Source organism: Hyla sarda, chromosome 1 (genome assembly GCF_029499605.1).
Source record: "Hyla sarda isolate aHylSar1 chromosome 1, aHylSar1.hap1, whole genome shotgun sequence".
In the NCBI taxonomy this organism is placed as follows: domain Eukaryota; kingdom Metazoa; phylum Chordata; class Amphibia; order Anura; family Hylidae; genus Hyla; species Hyla sarda.
The window spans coordinates 126,905,359-126,923,129 of record NC_079189.1 but is presented as its reverse complement, the minus strand read 5'-3'; the positions used below and the strand labels follow the sequence as shown (position 1 = coordinate 126,923,129).

The 17,771-nt window shown below is 44.9% G+C and overlaps 1 protein-coding gene across 2 annotated transcripts in view; it reads right to left on the bottom strand.

Moving 5' to 3' along the window:
- Nucleotides 1-17,771, bottom strand: part of DDX60 (DExD/H-box helicase 60) — a 222,710-nt gene that overhangs the window by 120,191 nt on the left and 84,748 nt on the right. For both annotated transcript variants that reach the window (XM_056561070.1, XM_056561079.1), the window contains 8 exons: nt 16,127-16,379; nt 15,225-15,391; nt 13,456-13,611; nt 11,679-11,828; nt 10,633-10,752; nt 9,008-9,103; nt 369-484; nt 92-225 (listed from right to left, as the gene is read on the bottom strand). In XM_056561070.1, coding sequence (XP_056417045.1) covers nt 92-225; nt 369-484; nt 9,008-9,103; nt 10,633-10,752; nt 11,679-11,828; nt 13,456-13,611; nt 15,225-15,391; nt 16,127-16,379 — 1,192 coding nt within the window. The remainder of the gene's footprint in view (nt 1-91; nt 226-368; nt 485-9,007; nt 9,104-10,632; nt 10,753-11,678; nt 11,829-13,455; nt 13,612-15,224; nt 15,392-16,126; nt 16,380-17,771) is intronic.

Below are 17,771 nucleotides of genomic sequence, written 5' to 3'. Positions count from 1 at the left end.
TTACTGACAAATATGTATCATGATCACACTGACACATTACTTGAAACAGATTTAGTATAAAAAATGTGAGAGTACACCTTCTGGCAGTTACCTAGTCGAACTCTGTAAGACCTTTTTTCTGTTCTTACAGTTTTTTTCTTTGCTCCCTTTTGGCGTAACATTGATACATGATCCATTTCTTTTTCATCATTGTGTTGCCAAAATGTTTTGACAGACTGCAGCCAGCTAAATAACACAGAACAAATTGAAAATCTTGATGCATCTTGTGTCATAACAATTAATACTGTCAGTTCAAAATATAACAGCAATATTTAGGTAAGTATCTTTAATTTGATCTACATGGTACAGTAAAATTGCACAGAACATACCTAGTTAAGTGTTCTGGATTACTGATGGTAGCAGACAAAGCCAGGAATGGACAGCGAATCATAGACAGTATGTGGTCCCAGGTTTCTGCTCCAATTTCCCCTCCTAAGCAATGCACCTTGAAATAAAAATAGATTTTAAGTATTTAGGACTTCTGAAGTCATTGTCTACAAACAAATATGCAATTACCATTGTGGTAAAGTATATGGGAAAGTGGTGGATGGGGTGTACATTTCACCTTGTTTCATCAGCCAGGCACGATAAAGGAAATCCAGAAGGTTACATGTTGCTTTAGCAGAGCATAGTCTGCTAGGGTTATTTTGTTAAGTTACATGGGCTGAATTTCCTGGACTGGAGGACATGTTGGATGTGGGAGTGCTCCAGTCCACACCCCTAGTCCACTACGGGTTTCCCTAGTTCCAAGTCTTCTCAAGTGAGGCTTCCGGGGCCGATTTCTGGAGAGACTGAGATGAGAAGCAGCTACAGCCTGAATGGCAGCTCAAATCTACCAGGTCTGAACCTTCCTCTATGGACATTTTTTGTGAGTTTGCTTGGGGCCAGACATTAGGCCTACAGTAGGATAGTGAGGTATCCGGATGTTTAGTTAGAGCCGGACAGGCTTAGGTTTTGTTGTTTTGTCTGCACTGTGCTTTGTGTCTAAAATCATTTAAATAAAACATCCTCTTGGATGTTTGAAACCTGCTATCTGTGTGAATACTGTCATTGCTGACCCCACCTTTATTAAAATCATAAGGTTTAAGCTGGTAATTTGCAAAATGTGGCAGAAAACTTAAATACATGAGTTGTACTAAGGGTATGTTGTATTATTGTAGCTGACGCACATAGATGAAACCATGTCTGCATGATTTTGCCTGTAATGCTAGCAACAACGCCCAGCCATTAGCTAATGCATCCTGGCATGGCCACAGCTCAGCTTTAGTTCACCAGAGTTCATTAAGATATGAAAGCTGTGGAGGACTTCCATATTAAGGAGCTGGACTCCTCATGGAGATCAACGGTCATTAGTGCCACAGATCAACTTATTCAAACTAAGTGGTTGCATAGAGTATACCTCACCCCACAAACTTTAGTCCGCATAAAGCTCCTTGCTAATGACATATGTACCAGGTTCAATCAAGCCAATGGGACACTATATCATATGATCTGGGAGTGTCATGTTTTAAAGGAAAATTTTCAGCTTTCTCCCCCCGCACTAACCAGCAGTACTGGCTGGTAGTGCGGGGGACGCTGATCAGTTTAATGCTTACCGTGCCCGGATCCACGGCACCGTTCAGCCGTAATCTTCTATTTTCAGTATATGCTAATGAGGTGCTAACTGGCACCGACCAGGCTAACAGGAACTCTTAGGTCAGTGCTGCCTACTGCAGCGCCGCTCAGCTCATCAATATTCCTCCCCTCTCTGTTCATTACAGAACGGGGAGAAGAGGGAGAGGGGGAGGGAGGGGGGAATATTGATGAGCTGGGCGGCGCTGCGGCAGGCGGCACTGATGTTAGAGTGCCAGTTAGCCCTGCCGCTGCCAGTTAGCACCTCATTAGCATATACTGAAAATAGACGATTACAGCCGAACGGTGCGGCGGATCCGGGCACGGTAAGCATGAAACTACTCAGTGCCCCCCCGCACTACCAGACAGTACCGCTGGTTAGTGCGGGGGAAAAAGCTGATAGTTTTCCTTTAAAGACCTACTGATCAGATGTTCATGCCTTCCTGAATACTGAATTGTGATTCCCTAATGTTTGTACCCCAACTAAATAGTCTACTGAGTATTGTTAAGAGAACATTGGTTCTGTTCTGAGAACTTTGTAATGAGAACCTTGGTTGAATGTGAATATTGCAACTGCTTTAATACCAGCGCAAAATTGTGGTGTGACTGCAGTGTGAATGTTGGATGTTTGTGGTGTGGTGTGACTTTGACATATTCCGCACGGTGTTTGACATATTCCGTACTGTGCTGGTAGTCCTTATTAAATATGATCTACTTGTATGTTTTGCGAAGAACTTTGTACGTTATTGTCTCCCAGCCCATATTTTGAGGCTTCTTTTTCATGTATTGACATCGTTTTTTTTTTTTGTTGTGTTGTTTAAGAAAAAGATATGGAAAAAAAATAAAGCTATAAGCTATACTTATCTACCCCAGGTTCCCCACTGATCTTGCCACAGCTTAGGCTCTTTTCCCTATAGTCTCCCCGCTTCTCATCTCTTTAACTTGTTTCCAAGACAAGATCTTGAAGCAGGACCTGTCCGCTCACTGGCTGCAGCGGTGTCCCATCTCAGGACGAGTGGGAATGGTCTGCCCCATGCTCTTGTCTCAGAAGCAGGTTGAAGAGACAAGCCATGAGGGACTGGAAGCAGAGTTGCTGCGAGACTAACAGGGCACCAGGGGTAGCAAAATATATATATTTTTCCTATTCTACCAGGGCTCCAGCACTATATTATTTTATACAGCACTGGAATAACCCTATGTCCTATTTGAATTAAGAGTTCTCATTAACAGTTCCCATAGACTTTATATGGAATGGCATTGTGCAGGCTAAACAGCCACTCCATTCAAACGGCACAAAATGGACCCCTTATTGTACTTATTTTAGGAGTTCCAGTGGGACCCCAGTGATCAAACACTGGTATGGCACTGGTGTTCCACCAGCAAGCTCTGACCTCTGAACTTTAACCCATCCCCTGTAACCCATCAGCACTATGACAGTGTGCAACTCCGCCTCCTCATCCTCCACCATGTCCTCAGCCTCCACTGCACGGACAAATCTCAGCGCCCCTCCAGCATAACGTGTGCAGGGCATGGCGGTGTCACACTGCTCTTCACATGGTTTGCCTTGGCAGGGGAGAAACTGCTAAAAGTCATTCATGAAGAATTCGAATAATGGCTTACTCCACAAAAACTGAAAATGGGAACCATGGTGACTGACAACAGGAAGAACATCTTGTCTGTGCCGCGACAAGGAAGCCTGAGACATGCACCCTGCATGGCACACGGGTTAAATCAGGTTGTCAAGCGGTTCCTGAAGTGTTCCCCCCATCTGCAAGACAACCTAACAATGGGAAGGAAACTTTGCATGCATTTCAGCCACTCGTACACTGAAAAGCACACCCTCCTTGAGCTGTAGCGTCAGAACGGTATCCCCCAACATAGTCTGATTTGCAACGTTTCCACAAGTTGGAATTCCACCCTTCATATGTTGGACCAACTATGCAGACAGAGAAAAGCCATCACCGATTTCTTGATGATCCAAGCGGATAGGGGGTCTCCCCTGTGTAATTTCAATGTCAACCAGTGGCAGGTCATAAGTGACACCTGCCATTTGCTCAGGCCCTTTGAGGAAGCCACATTATTAGTCAGTTGCCAGGATTATGGAATGAACAATGTAATTAAACTGCTTCATCTACTACAACACGTGTTGGAAACAATGGCTGGTCAGGGCACTGGAGACATGGAGCCTTCATTTCACGGCCACATGAGCCCTGTGGGGGCTGAACTGGAGGAGGAGGAGGGGAGGAGGGGGGGAGGGGCACAGTGGAGCACAGTTTAGGTTTCGCGAGATGGGCGTTTTTTCTAGTCATCTGAGAGGAGAGGACGAGCAGGAGCAGCTAGAGAAGCTAGAGGGTCATGAGGATTGTGAGACAGAGGATCCAGACACACTGTGGCAGTATGCAGTGGAGATGGAGGCAGGGAGTCCCTCCGAGTCACTTGCACAAATGGCACGATGCATGATCATTTGCTTGCGTAGTGACTGCCGAATTGATATAGAGCATAGAGCCCTGCTTGTCCTCAGAGAACAGAGCCCTGCTTGTCCTCAGTGCACAGAGCCCGGCTTGTCCTCAGTGCACAGAGCCCTGCTTGTCCTTAGTGCACAGAGTTGTGCTTGTCCTCAGTGCACAGAGCCCTGCTTGTCCTCAGTGTACAGAGCCCTGCTTGTCCTCAGTGCACAGGGACCTGCTTGTCCTCGGTGTACACAGCCCTGCTTGTCCTCAGTGTACACAGCTCTGCTTGTCCTCAGTGCACAGAGCCCTGCTTGACCTCAGTGTACAGAGTCCTGCTTGTCCTCAGTGAACATAGTCCTGCTTGTCCTCAGTGCACAGAGCCCTGCCTGTCCTCAGTGTATAGAGCCCTGCTTGTCCTCAGTGTACAGAGCCCTGATTGTCCTCAGAGCACAGAGCCCTGCTTGTCCTCGGTGCACACAGCCCTGCTTGTCCTCAGTGTACACAGCTCTGCTTGTCCTCAGTGCACAGAGCCCTGCTTGACCTCAGTGAACATAGTCCTGCTTGTCCTCAGTGCACAGAGCCCTGCCTGTCCTCAGTGTATAGAGCCCTGCTTGTCCTCAGTGTACAGAGCCCTGATTGTCCTCAGAGCACAGAGCCCTGCTTGTCCTCGGTGCACACAGCCCTGCTTCTCCTCAGTGTACACAGCTCTGCTTGCTCTCAGTGCACAGAGCCCTGCTTGTCCTCAGTGCACAGAGCCCTGCTTGTCCTCAGTGCAGAGAGCCCTGCTTGTCCTCAGTGCAGAGAGCCCTGCTTGTCCTCAGTGCAGAGAGCCCTGCTTGTCCTCAGTGCAGAGAGCCCTGCTTGTCCTCAGTGCAGAGAGCCCTGCTTGTCCTCAGTGCACAGAGCCCTGCATGTCTTCAGTGCACAGAGCCCTGCTTTTCCTCAGTGTACAGAGCCCTGCTTGTCCTCAGTGCATAGAGCCCTGCTTGTCCTCAGTGTACAGAGCCCAGCTTGTCCTCAGTGCATAGAGCCCTGCTTGTCCTCAGTGTAGACAGCCCTGCTTGTCCTTAGTGTACACAGCCCTGCTTGTCCTCAGTGCACAGAGCCCTGCTTGTCCTCAGTGTACAGAGCCCTGCTTGTCCTTTGTGTATACAGCCCTGCTTGTCCTCAGTGTACACAGCTCTGCTTGTCCTCAGTGCACAGAGCCCTGCTTGTCCTCAGTGTACAGAGCCCTGCTTGTCCTCAGTGTACAGAGCCCTGCTTGTCCTCAGTGAACAGAGCCCTGCTTGTCCTCAGTGTACAGAGCCCTGCTTGTCCTCAGTGCACATAGCCCTGCTTTTCTTCAGTGCACATAGCCCTGCTTTTCCTTTGTGTACACAGCCCTGTTTGTCCTCAGTGTACAGAGCCCTTCTTGTCCTCAGTGCACAGAGCCCTGCTTGTCCTCAGTGCACAGAGCCCTGCTTGTCTTCAGTGCACAGAGCCCTGCTTGTCCTCAGTGCATAGAGCCCTTCTTGTCCTTTGTGTACACAGCCCTGCTTATCCTCGGTGTACACAGCCCTGCTTGTCCTCAGTGCACAGAGCCCTTCTTGTCCTCAGTGCACAGAGCCCTGCTTGTCCTCAGTGCACAGAGCCCTGCTTGTCCTCAGTGCACAGAGCCCTTCTTGTCCTCAGTGCATAGAGCCCTGCTTGTCCTCAGTGTACACAGCCCTGCTTGTCCTCAGTGCACACAGCCCTGCATGTCCTCAGTGCACACAGCCCTGCCTGTCCTCAGTTTACACAGCCCTGCTTGTCCTCAGTGCACAGAGTCCTGCTTTTCCTCAGTGCACAGAGCCCTGCTTGCCTTCAGTGCACAGAGCCCTGCTTGTCCTCAGTGTACACAGCCCTGCTTATCCTCAGTGTACACAGCCCTGCTTATCCTCAGTGTACACAGCCCTGCTTACCCTCAGTGTACACAGCTCTGCTCATCCTCAGTGTGCAGAGCCCTGCTTGTCCTTAGTGCATAGAGCCCTGCTTGTCCTCAGTGTACAGAGCCCTGATTGTCCTCAGAGCACTGAGCCCTGCTTGTCTTCAGTGTATAGAGCCCTGCTTGGCCTCAGTGCACAGAGCCCTGCTTTCCCTCAGTGCACAAAGCCCTGCTTTCCCTCAGTGTAAAGAGCCATGCTTGTCCTCAGTGCACAGAGTGCTGCTTGTTCACAGTGTACCAGGGGCGTCACTACGTTAAAACTTTCGGGGCACCTGCCCCGAATGTGAACCGCTGGTGCCCGGAATGTATGAACTCCCTGCTGTGTCTGTGCTGGCAAACAGTAGCCACGCAACCAGGCTGCTGTTTGCCAGTTTCAGCGCGCCGGTGGGACACCTGCTTTATTGATTACAGTACTGTAGGGCGGGCCCTTTAACAGACCGGGGGCTGCTGGTAACAGACGTGCATGCCGCGGCGCGCAGGCACGTCTGTTATCAGGGACAGAAGCAGTGGCGGATCGGCCTGAAAATTCCCCCCAAATCCCTTCCCCCCCCCCCCCGCACTATAGCATGGTGGAGTGGGACAGCTCCCGCTCCACTAATCCCTCACCCTTCTCGCACACCGTTCCATTTTTGATGTCATGTGCCTGCCACATATAATGACCCCCTGTTATGTGCCCCTGACTTATAATGTGCCCTTTTATGTGTAAGTCAGGGGCAGATGTCAGGGGGCCATTATATGTGAGGGGCACATGACAGAGGCCATTTTAAGTGAGGGGCAAATGTCAAGGGGGCATTATATGTGGCGGGCACATGACAGGGTGGCTCCCCAGTCATGTGCCTCCTACATATAATGCCCCCTTGACATTTGCCCTTCACTTATAATGCCCCCTGTCATGTAAAGCTCACATATAATACCACCCTGTCATCTGCCCCTCACATATAATGGCCCCTTGTCATGTGCCCCTCACATATAATGGCCCCCTGACATTTGCTCTTCACCTATAATGCCCCCCTGTCATTTTCCCCTCACATATAAGGCCTCCTGACATGTGCCACTCATATATGTACTGCCCCCTGTCATGTGCCCCTCACATATAATACCCCCTGTCCTGTGCCCTTCACATAAAATGCCCCATGTCCTGTGCCCCTCACATATAATGCCCCCTGAGGGGCAGGTCAGGGGGAATTATATGTGAGGGGGCAGGACAGGGGGCATTATATGTGAGGGGGCAGGACAGGGGGCATTATATGTGAGGGGCACAGCACAGGTGGCATTATATGTTAGGGGCACAGGACAGAGGGCATTATTATTATTATTATTATATGGGGGGGGGGGGAGGCAGACTGTTTACCCCAGAAATTCTTTATATATACACTATACCTCTGGAATGCTAGTTTGGTTTTTATGGGCCACAATACATTACTGTGTTATATTCAGAGAGTGCAGTATGTGGTAGTATTATATTCAGACAGTGCAGTATGTGGCAGTATTATATTCATAGAGCGCTGTAGGTGGTTGAATATAATACAACCACATACTGCACTCTCTGACTATAATACTGAGAGTGCAGTATGTGGTAGTTTTATATTCAGAGGGCACAGTGTGTGGTAATAATATATTCAGAGGGTACGGTGTGTGGCGGTTTTATATTCAGAGGGTACAGTATGTAGTAGTATTATATTCAGATGGTATGGTGTGTGGCAGTATTATATACAGAGGGTACAGTGTGTTCTAGTATTTTCAGAGTGTGTACAGTGTGTCAGAATTATATTCAGAGGGTGTGTGCCAGTATTATATTCAAAGGATACAGTGTTTGGCAGTATTATAATAATTATTGTTTTCATATAAAGGATCAGAATGCGCTGACATAGTGAGGAGCCGTCTGGGCGTCAAGTTCTGCAGAGAGAACATTTTGCTAGACTTGGTGGTATGTACATCTGAATTAGATAAGGGAAAACTATAGAGAAGATGTCACCTGTAGTCACTGATATCATTGTGTATGCTGCCTGACTGTCCCATCAGAGCTGTAGTTCTGCAGTTATGAAACAACTCCCAGCATAACCTTACCACATACTTAAGGTCATACTGGGAGCTGTAGTTTTAAATGGTAAAGATTGGTATATTTTATTATTATAGTTGAAGTAATTTTCCGCAGCGCTCTACAGCACAAGCATCCATCACTTCCCTCCAAGTAGGGAACCAGTTAAAAACTTGAACCCCCTGCTACTGCTGCTGTCACCTGAACCCCACCTCAGCTTAGAACATAGAGTGGTCTCACCTAATAATTCGTGCTATGGCTATAACGCTCCTCATTTGCACTTGTGTTCCCTCTCCTGAAGTAACATCAGCTGACAGCCAATAAGACCAACCCCTACCTCAAACCCCAATGCAAGGAACAACATTTTTTATAGTCATGCGACATTAAGTGGCCCCGCCCCTTGGCCCCTCCTTTTTGTGGCTCCACACTCAGCCACGCCCATGGCCCGTGACTCAGATCTTTTGGAGACCTAGCAACGCCCCTGCAGTGTACAGAGCCCTGCTTGTTCTCAGAGCACAGAACCCTGCACAGAGACACACAGGCAATAAATGCAAGGACAAAAATATACACATTTTAACCAATGGATATTACAAATATACATATAATATTATCTACAATATGTAAAACGTTTTTGCTAATGACGGGTACTTTTTCAGAGTCATTAGCCTGTGTGTTTTGTACATTTACTTTTTCTATATCTGTGCTTTCTGCTGCCCATGTTGGAAATGTTACATTTTAATGGAATATAATTAAAGTTGATTTGTTTTTTTTAACAGTAAGTGCTTTCTATACTTCCATTGGTTTTTCTATATTACAGCTCACAGTAAATAGAGGCGCTGTATTGGGAAAAAAAACTAAATTGTCTTTCCAATCCTAGAAACCCCTTCTAGAAACAAGTCTACACACCTCATCCAATATCACATATTTGATTTTCTTCACCCAGTCTTGTCGATGTGGACTTAATAGAAGAATTTCCAAACACTGAGGCACAGTGACCAGCACCTATTACAAAACAGCAAACAACACAGAAATTAAAGAAAAATGAATCCTTTAGGGTAGGATCACACATAGTGTATATGCTGCATATGCCATGCTGCAGGAAATCTGCTGGGTAGCAGAAATATACAGTGTATTTTGCTCTGAGCATACTCACCCTCGCTGCAGCCAGGTGTGTGCAGTGAGATTTGGAGAGGGGTCTGGGTGTCACAGTCATGCCAGCGCGCCATGCTGCGCACACAGGGCTGCAGCAGAAAAGCACTGTGTCTCTGCTCATAGCAAAATATGCAGTGGATTGTCTGCAGTGTTATATACACAGCATATACTCTATGTGTGACCTTAGCCTTAGGACTAGTAAAAGAAAAGACATCAAAAAAGCATTCCCAAACATACTCAAATCTTATAGTACTTTTGTAATATTGGTATCTTTTCTTGTGGCAAAGGACCTTAGCGGCCCTTCAGACCAACTGCTACATCTGCAGCCTTTATAGCTATACCCAATATGTAATGCTATTGGAACTAGTAGAAACAAAGTCCAAAAATACCAAGATGCACATGTGATACACATTAACACTTACAAGCCACAAAATACTGTACATTATAATAAGAACAGGTAAATCTGTTTCTTGACTTACAAATATACTGTAAATGCCACTAACAAAAATGTAACTGGATATAGTGTATATACTATTGTTACGCCGAGCGCTCCGGGTCCCCGCGGAGTCTTCTGCCCTGCAGCGCTCCGGTCAGCAGCGCTGACTGGAGACGCTGCTCTGTTGTGCCCGACGGGGATGCGATCCGCCTAGCGGGACGCGCTCGTTCGCGGATCGCATCCCGTCCCAATCACGTCCCGGTGTGCGCGGCCCCGCTCTCTAGGGCGCACGCGTGCGCTGGGGCTCTCAGATTTAAAGGGCCAGTGCACCGCTAATTGGTGCCAGGCCCAATCAGTCTAATCAGCTTCCATGTGCATAAAAGTCTGCTTCCCCTTCCGTTCCCTGCTGGATCTTCTTGCCTTGTGCCCTGTGAAAGCGTTAGTGTGTTCCCAAGCCTGTGTACCCAGACCTTCTGCTGTTGCCCCTGACTACGAACCTCACTGCCTGCCCTGACCTTCTGCTACGTCTGACCTCGCCCCTGTCTAGTCCTTGTGTACTGCGCCTGCCTCAGCTGTCAGTGAGGTTAAGTCGCTATCGGATGGAACGACCTGGGAGTTACCTGCCGCTACAAGTCCATCCTGCTTTGCGGCGGGCTCTGGTGAAAACCAGTAACCCCTTAGATTCCATTCCCCTGGTACGGCCCACGCCATCACCTCACTGACACAGAGGATCCACCACCAGTGTCCTCTCCGCATACCAGTCCGGATCCTGAAGACTATTCAGAATACAAACAGGTCTACCGAAAGTAAGGTCACAGTGTTTACATGTATCATTGCATAGGCCAAAAAGCAAACAGTGCACTTACCCAGATCTAATATAGGAAATAGCCACAGATACATTATGATGATTTAATAATCACATTGGTAAAAAAAACATACATACCTGGCTGTTTAAAGCATCAGTGCGATAATCGCGAGTGAAAACCCCACACAACACTATTCCATTTGGTAAATCCTTATTGAATTGACTGATAACAGTAGCTACAACTTGATTTACAAGAGCCTATATGAGACAAATGTATTGAATAAAGATTAATAGCCTACTTTGTACTTCCACAATAATAATAATATAACAACTTCACAAATTCAAAAATAACAATGCAAGTTTGGCAAATCCTTCAAAGAGAATCTGACACCCTGTTAGCCCACTTAAAACCTAATATACTGGTTTATAGTGCAGGTAAAAAGCTTTACAAAGAGGGGTCATTTACTTAAATCAGTGCCAGAACTCTGCATATACTGAATGGATTTAAGTAAGTGACCTCTCTTTGCAAAGCTGTTCACCCGCACTTTACCCTAATATATTGTGTTTAGTGTGGGTAAACAGAGTGTCACATTCTGTTTAACAACAATGTTTTAAAAGGCTGATTATAAAAGATTATGGGGCCTATTTAATAATACTGTAACCTTAGTAAAGTGTGCACCATATTATTAAAGGGGCTACTCCGGTGCTTACACATCTTATCCCCTATCCAAAGGATAGGGGATAAGATGACTGCTCGCGGGAGTCCCGCAGCTGGGGGACGCCCGCGATCATGCACGCGGCACCCTGTTGGTAATCAGTCCCCGGAGCGTGTTCGCTCCGGGTCTGATTAAGGTCGACCGCAGGGTCGGTGGCGTGTGACGTCATGCCTCCGCCCCCGTGTGACGTCACGCTCCGCCCCTCAATGCAAGCCTACGGGAGGGGGCGTGATAGCTAGCTGCGGGACTCCCGCGATCAGGCATCTTATCCCCTATCCTTTAGATAGGGGATAAGATGTGTAAGCACCGGAGTACCCCTTTAAACATGGCACATGCTACTCCATGAGCATAAAGCTGTTACTGAGCTATGGTTGGTTGTACCTGTGCAGATGATGTTCAGTAGATACAAGGGCTGCTTTCCAACTCTGCTACATGAGTAAAAGTTATAACAATAGCTTTTTAGTTTACCTTAGTGGGAGCGACATAAACTACAACTCCTTCATTGCTTTGTGCCAAAACCTTCTCCATGCAATAATAAGATGCATATGTTTTCCCTGAAGATGTTGGAGCCACTATAACTGCAGACTCATTGTTGTCAACAACATCGAGAAGTTCTCTCTAAAAGTAAAAAAAGCAAAACATTAATTATTATTTATCACAAAATGTGGATAGCTAATAAATATATTGGATATTTAGCAACATTTAAGACCACAGTTGTGGTCAAATGTTTAGAGACTGACACCATGTGATCTTCACAAAGTTTCCTGCTTCAATGTTTTTAGATCATTTAGTGAGATGTTTCTATGGTTACTGAACTAAAATTATGAGAATGTTATGGGTTTTTAAACTTTTATTGACAAACACATAAAGTTCATGCAAAGACTCAATATTTACAGTGTTGACCCTTCTTGTTAAGACTTCTGCAATTCTCTCTGGCATGCTGGATATCAGTGTCTAGGCCAAATCCTGACAGATTTGTTTACCCAACCTCCTTTGGAGGATTGATCACAGGTTCCCAATGAGATCTGGGAAGTTTCCTGGCCATGGACTCAAAATCTTTATGCTTTGTTCACCGAACCACTTAGTTGTCAATTTTGTCTTGCGACACGGTGCTTCATCGTGATGGAAAAAGCACTTTTCATTACCATGAAGAAACAAACATTGAGCTAGCCTGGCCTTTGTTAAAATTTCCTCCACCAACATCAACCACCAGCATTCTCTTGACAAATTTCTAGGCAAACCAGTGCGTGACAATGACATCATCATGGCAACTGGATACCATCATCTTGGTGGTCTGGTTGCCTGTTTAAATATCCTATTACACAGGGCAAATATTAGGTAAACAGGAGTGTAATAGGGCCAGCAATCAGCCAATGAATAAGCAAAAGCTTGTTTTGACTGGTCAAAAAGTGTCACAGGCCTTTACATGGCCTGAGCGCTGGGATGAAAAAGCGCTGGGCACAAATAATCCCTGGATCATTTTTGCAGCTGACGGACAATCATTTTGTGATGGGTCAAACAGCCTGGTCAGCTGACACATTCATGAGCTGATCTCTGGCCCTATTTTACAGGGTGGTATTGGCCTGTTCAGCCAACATTTGCCCTGTGTAATAGTGCCCTTCGCTCCAGACAGTTCCTGTTACAGTCCTGCCCGGCTTTCTGTTTCTATGTATTCTTCCTCAAGATGCCTTGCTCTTGGTCTGTTTATAGTCTGTTCCTTGTCCTCATTCCTAATCTACTCTACTTGGTTTGCTACTGGCCTGTTCCTGGATTCTGCTATGATTTGACCTCCTGGTTTTCATTCTGTTTCTTTTGACCACACTCCAGTTCTGATGTTCTAATCCTGTGTCCATATTCTAGTCCTGTGCCCTTAATCTTTTCTCATACTGAACCCTTTCCTGTAATCTTTGATTTTGTCTATAACTGCCAACTGCTCATTATTCTGAAGACCTGGGAATCTTCTTGCAGTACATTATACTTTTGTGCAGGGGTTTAGGATGAAAACTAGGGGATCTCATAGACTCCCCAATCCAGTCTAGTCAGCACCAATTCTGACTGTAGCCTAAAAAAGATTCACTGTCAAGTCATGAAGTTCTGTACTGTGCAAACGTTTTGCACAGGTGTGGATAAAGTTCTACAATGTAAGATGCCTTCCACAAAGAAGGTGTCTGACTGGCTCCAAATTTACCCAAAGTATACCCTAAAGAACATGTAGGATTGTTCTAATTTATATTTCTGTTATTACCTGCCATGTGTCTGGAATGAAGTGCTGCACTCTTGGGTCTGGATCACTTCTTTCATCCCTCATCAAATGTGGTCCCATATGCTGCAACTGGAAACGAACGGAACCAACTCCTACTGTGTATTTCCTTTCTGTCCTTTCTTCCTTTTGGATGGGTATCTATTAAAACATATTCATGTTTATTTCCAGTAATTCTTTTATCTAGCAGTGTGCATGAACATACATTTATCATTACAGGCTCTGTTCACATATGCTGTGGCTAAAATTCAAAATGTCACTGAATGCAATCTATCATACAACAAAAACAAGGCTGTCTCACAGACTCTATTGACTTACAATGATGCCCATGTGGTTCCATTGCGGTAGCTGTCATTTTGATGGAAAGAGTACAAACATAGAAGATTGTACGCATAACAAGACTGCCTGTTTCATCTAGTCTGCCCTTATATTACTTTCTTTTTAGTATTATCTAAGGATAGATATATGTGCTAGGACGGCGTAGACTGCATTGCCGTCCCAGGCGGCAATGTATCTCTGAGCAGATTTGTCAAAAGAATGTGTGAACATGAATATTCTTATGGCGGATCCACTCAGAAATACATTGCTGTCTACGTAGATGGCAATGCAGTCTGCACAGTCATAGCACACCCATTGGGTTCACTGGCAGATATTCAGTTTGCAGATCCTACGGTGTAAACCTGGCCTTAATGTGGTTTTACCAACCATGTCTGCCGTAAGTTTATTCCAAGCTGCTATACACACATAGAAGCCCCTGTAATAAATGTGAACAGAGCCTAGTTACAGTCACAATAGAGTTTAACACCCATCTATCAAACATAATGCATTGGATTCATGCAATGCGCACACTATTATGTCTCTAAATATGGTTGATGTGTCCAGACACATAAACTGATCTTCAAAGGGTAAAGACATACTTCTCTGATTGGCTACTGATTCTCCACCAGAAATGTGCAGCAGATCCCTGTACCAGCTACAAGTACCAGCTAAGTACATTTGATTTTTGAACTCTCATCTACACACAGCGGAAACAGCATGTCCATTTGTGTCAATAGAGAAGGTAAAAGCTTCACCAAATCTGCACCAAAATCTGTTCAGATTTTTTGGTGGATTGGCTGCAGCTTTTTCCACTGCAAGTCAGTCTAGTGCGTGTTTAGTCCATGTGCTACTGTACACCTCCTGCACACAGCAGTATTCCGTTCAGTATTTTACATCAGTATTTTTTAGCCAAACCACAATTTGGACCAAAACTTGGAAAAGATACAAATCTTTCCATTACATTTTACTCTCTTTTGGTTCCACTTCTGCAAAATACTGAGCCAATTACTGCTGTGTCAAACCAGCCTTAGGCATGGCGTAATGCTTTGCATACTGAAAAGCGAACTCAGACAGATTGTTTTAGAGATTATGCATCTAAACTGCATAAATGTACTCTTCAGCAATTCAGGTAACCTTTCAGTCTATTTTAGGTTTGGTGGAAGACCCCAGAGTTCCCAACAGAAACCTAGGGTGCCTGAGAAGAAATTGTTACCCTGGTGGGCAGTTAAATCTATGCAACTGGCAAATTGAGCAGTTTGCCACTACTCTTCTTCCACAGTTATAATAAACCTCTTCAGAACTATTAGAGGAATAGTGTACCTAATAAACTCCAACAGGTTTTGCATAGTAAAAGTATTGGTGTGGAGTATATGGCAAACATTTCTGTACTGTAAGTATGTTGCTTGTTTGCGAATGTATAATAGTATGATATATACCTTGGCTTGGCTCAATGAACAGGCCAGGTTGTCGAAACCAAGTTCACTGAGATAAGTAGCTATCTTGTCTTCATCTTGCTTTTGTATCATATCCCGATTGCTCTGCATGACTGCTTGGATCATTTTCATAATTTCCACAACAATTGTTATATCTCTTTGATCTTTAGCTAAAAAAAACAAAATAAAACTGCCATAAGAAGGGTAGGGATTGCAAAACAAAGAAATAGACAAGAAAGATGTAAAACCAATTTGTATGTATATATATATATATATATATATATATATATATATTATACAACATGGTCACTTGCCACTGGCCAATACCATTGTTGGTATGATATCCATATAAAAGTTAGAGTTCAGATTAGATATTCTTAGTTTACATCTTGCAAGAGATGTACAGAAAAAAGGTTGGCTAGTTGACCATAGCAACCAATTAGATTGCTTCTTTCATTTTCAAAAAGCCTCTGGTCATTGCATACATATATACCAGTTCTTTGGAGGAGAGTAAATCTAATAAATCTTACCTTTAGTTATTATTATTAGTACTCTTAATAACATGCAAGGCTATTTTCTAATGGGAATGGTGTAGGTTTTTGCATTATTTGCCTTGTACAGATATATGGTCTATCCTGATATGTATTAAAAAGGATGGTACCTAATATAAAAGCATCAATTCAAGGTGTCTTTTCTCCGTCAATGTTAAAGTAACATGTTACTGACATCAATGAGATATATAAAACACCACCATGGCTCCCACCAATTGGGGCAGGTTGTTCTTCAATAAGACATGTGGGAATTATGAAAAATGGAGGATAAAGGGCTATAGTTTGTGATGCTAGTTAAGATGTAGAATTAGTAAAATGTACATAGTTATCAACTGCTACAACAAAAATACCTACATTTAATTTTGCACTCTTCAGTCCATTTATTAAAGCAGAGTGTTAATGCTTTTAACTGAGCTTGATATTTCACATATGGTGTCCGGAAAGATTTTATGAAATTTTCCAGCTTGTTCAAGCCAAGGAAGAAATCTTCCACGACTTCTTTTTCCAAAGATGGGGCCAACATCTTCCATTGCACCTGTTCCTTTTTCTCTTCTTCAGCCTTACTCTTTTTTAGATTCTCTTCTATTATTTGATCCTTTTTCTTCTTCTATAAATAATAGAAGGTTAAAATAAATTAGACAAATGTTTGATAAAAACTCCTGTGTATTAACATTTTAATTATCAAGGCCTATTTTTTAGATTAAAGTGTTACTGTCATTAAAAACAACTTTTTTAATGTAATACTTCCCTAAAACTATGCATTTTTCTAATATACTACACTACACTACACTGTTAAAAAAATAAAGGGAACACTAAGATAACACATCCTAGATCTGAATGAATGAACTAATCGTATGAAATACTTTCGTCTTTAGTTGAATGTGCTGACAATAAAATCACGCAAAAATTATCAATGGAAATCAAATTTATCAACCCATGGAGGTCTGGATATGGAGTCACACTCAAAATCAAAGTGGAAAACCACACTACAGGCTCATCCAACTTTATGTAATGTCCTTAAAACAAGTCAAAATGATGCTCAGTATTGTGTGTGGCCTCCACGTGCCCGTATGACCTCCCTACAACGCCTGGGCATGCTCCTGATGAGGTGGCAGATGGTCTCCTGTGGGATGTCCTCCCAGACCTGGACTAAAGCATCCGCCAACTCCTGGACAGTCTCTGGTGCAATGTGGATGGAGCTAGACATGATGTTCCAGATGTGCTCATTCAGATTCAGGTCTGGGTAACAGGCAGGCCAGTCCATAGCATCAATGCCTTCCTCTTGCAGGAAATGCTGACACACTCCAGCCACATGAAGTCTAGCATTTTCATGCATTAGGAGGAACCCAGGGCCAACCGCACCAGCATATGGTCTCACAAGGAGTCTGAGGATCTCATCTCGGTACCTAATGGCAGTCAAGCTACCTCTGGCAAGCACATGGAGGGCTGTGCGGCCTCCAAAAAAATGCCACCCCATACCATTACTGACCCACCGCCAAACTGGTCATGCTGAAGGATGTTGCAGGCAGCAGAACATTCTCCAAAGCATCTCCAGACTGTCACATGTGCTCAGTGTGAACCTGCTTTCATCTGTGAAGAGCACAGGGCGCCACTGGAGAATTTGCCAACGTCCTGCACGGTGTTGGGCTTTAAGCACAACCCCCACCTGTGGACATCGGGCCCTCATACCAACCTCATGGAGTCTGTTTCTGACCATTTGAGTGGACACATGCACATTTGTGGCCTGCTGGAGGTAATTTTGCAGGGCTCTGGCAGTGCTCCTCCTGCTCCACCTTGCAAAAAGGCGAAGGTAGTGGTCCTGCTGCTCGTTTGTTGCCCTCCTACGGCCTCCTCCACGTCTCCTGATGTACTGGCCTGTCTCCTGGTAGTGCCTCCATGCTCTGAACATTACGCTGACAGACACAGCAAACCTTCTTGCCACAGCTCGCATTGATGTGCCATCCTGGATGAGCTGCACTACCTGAGCCACTTGTGTGGG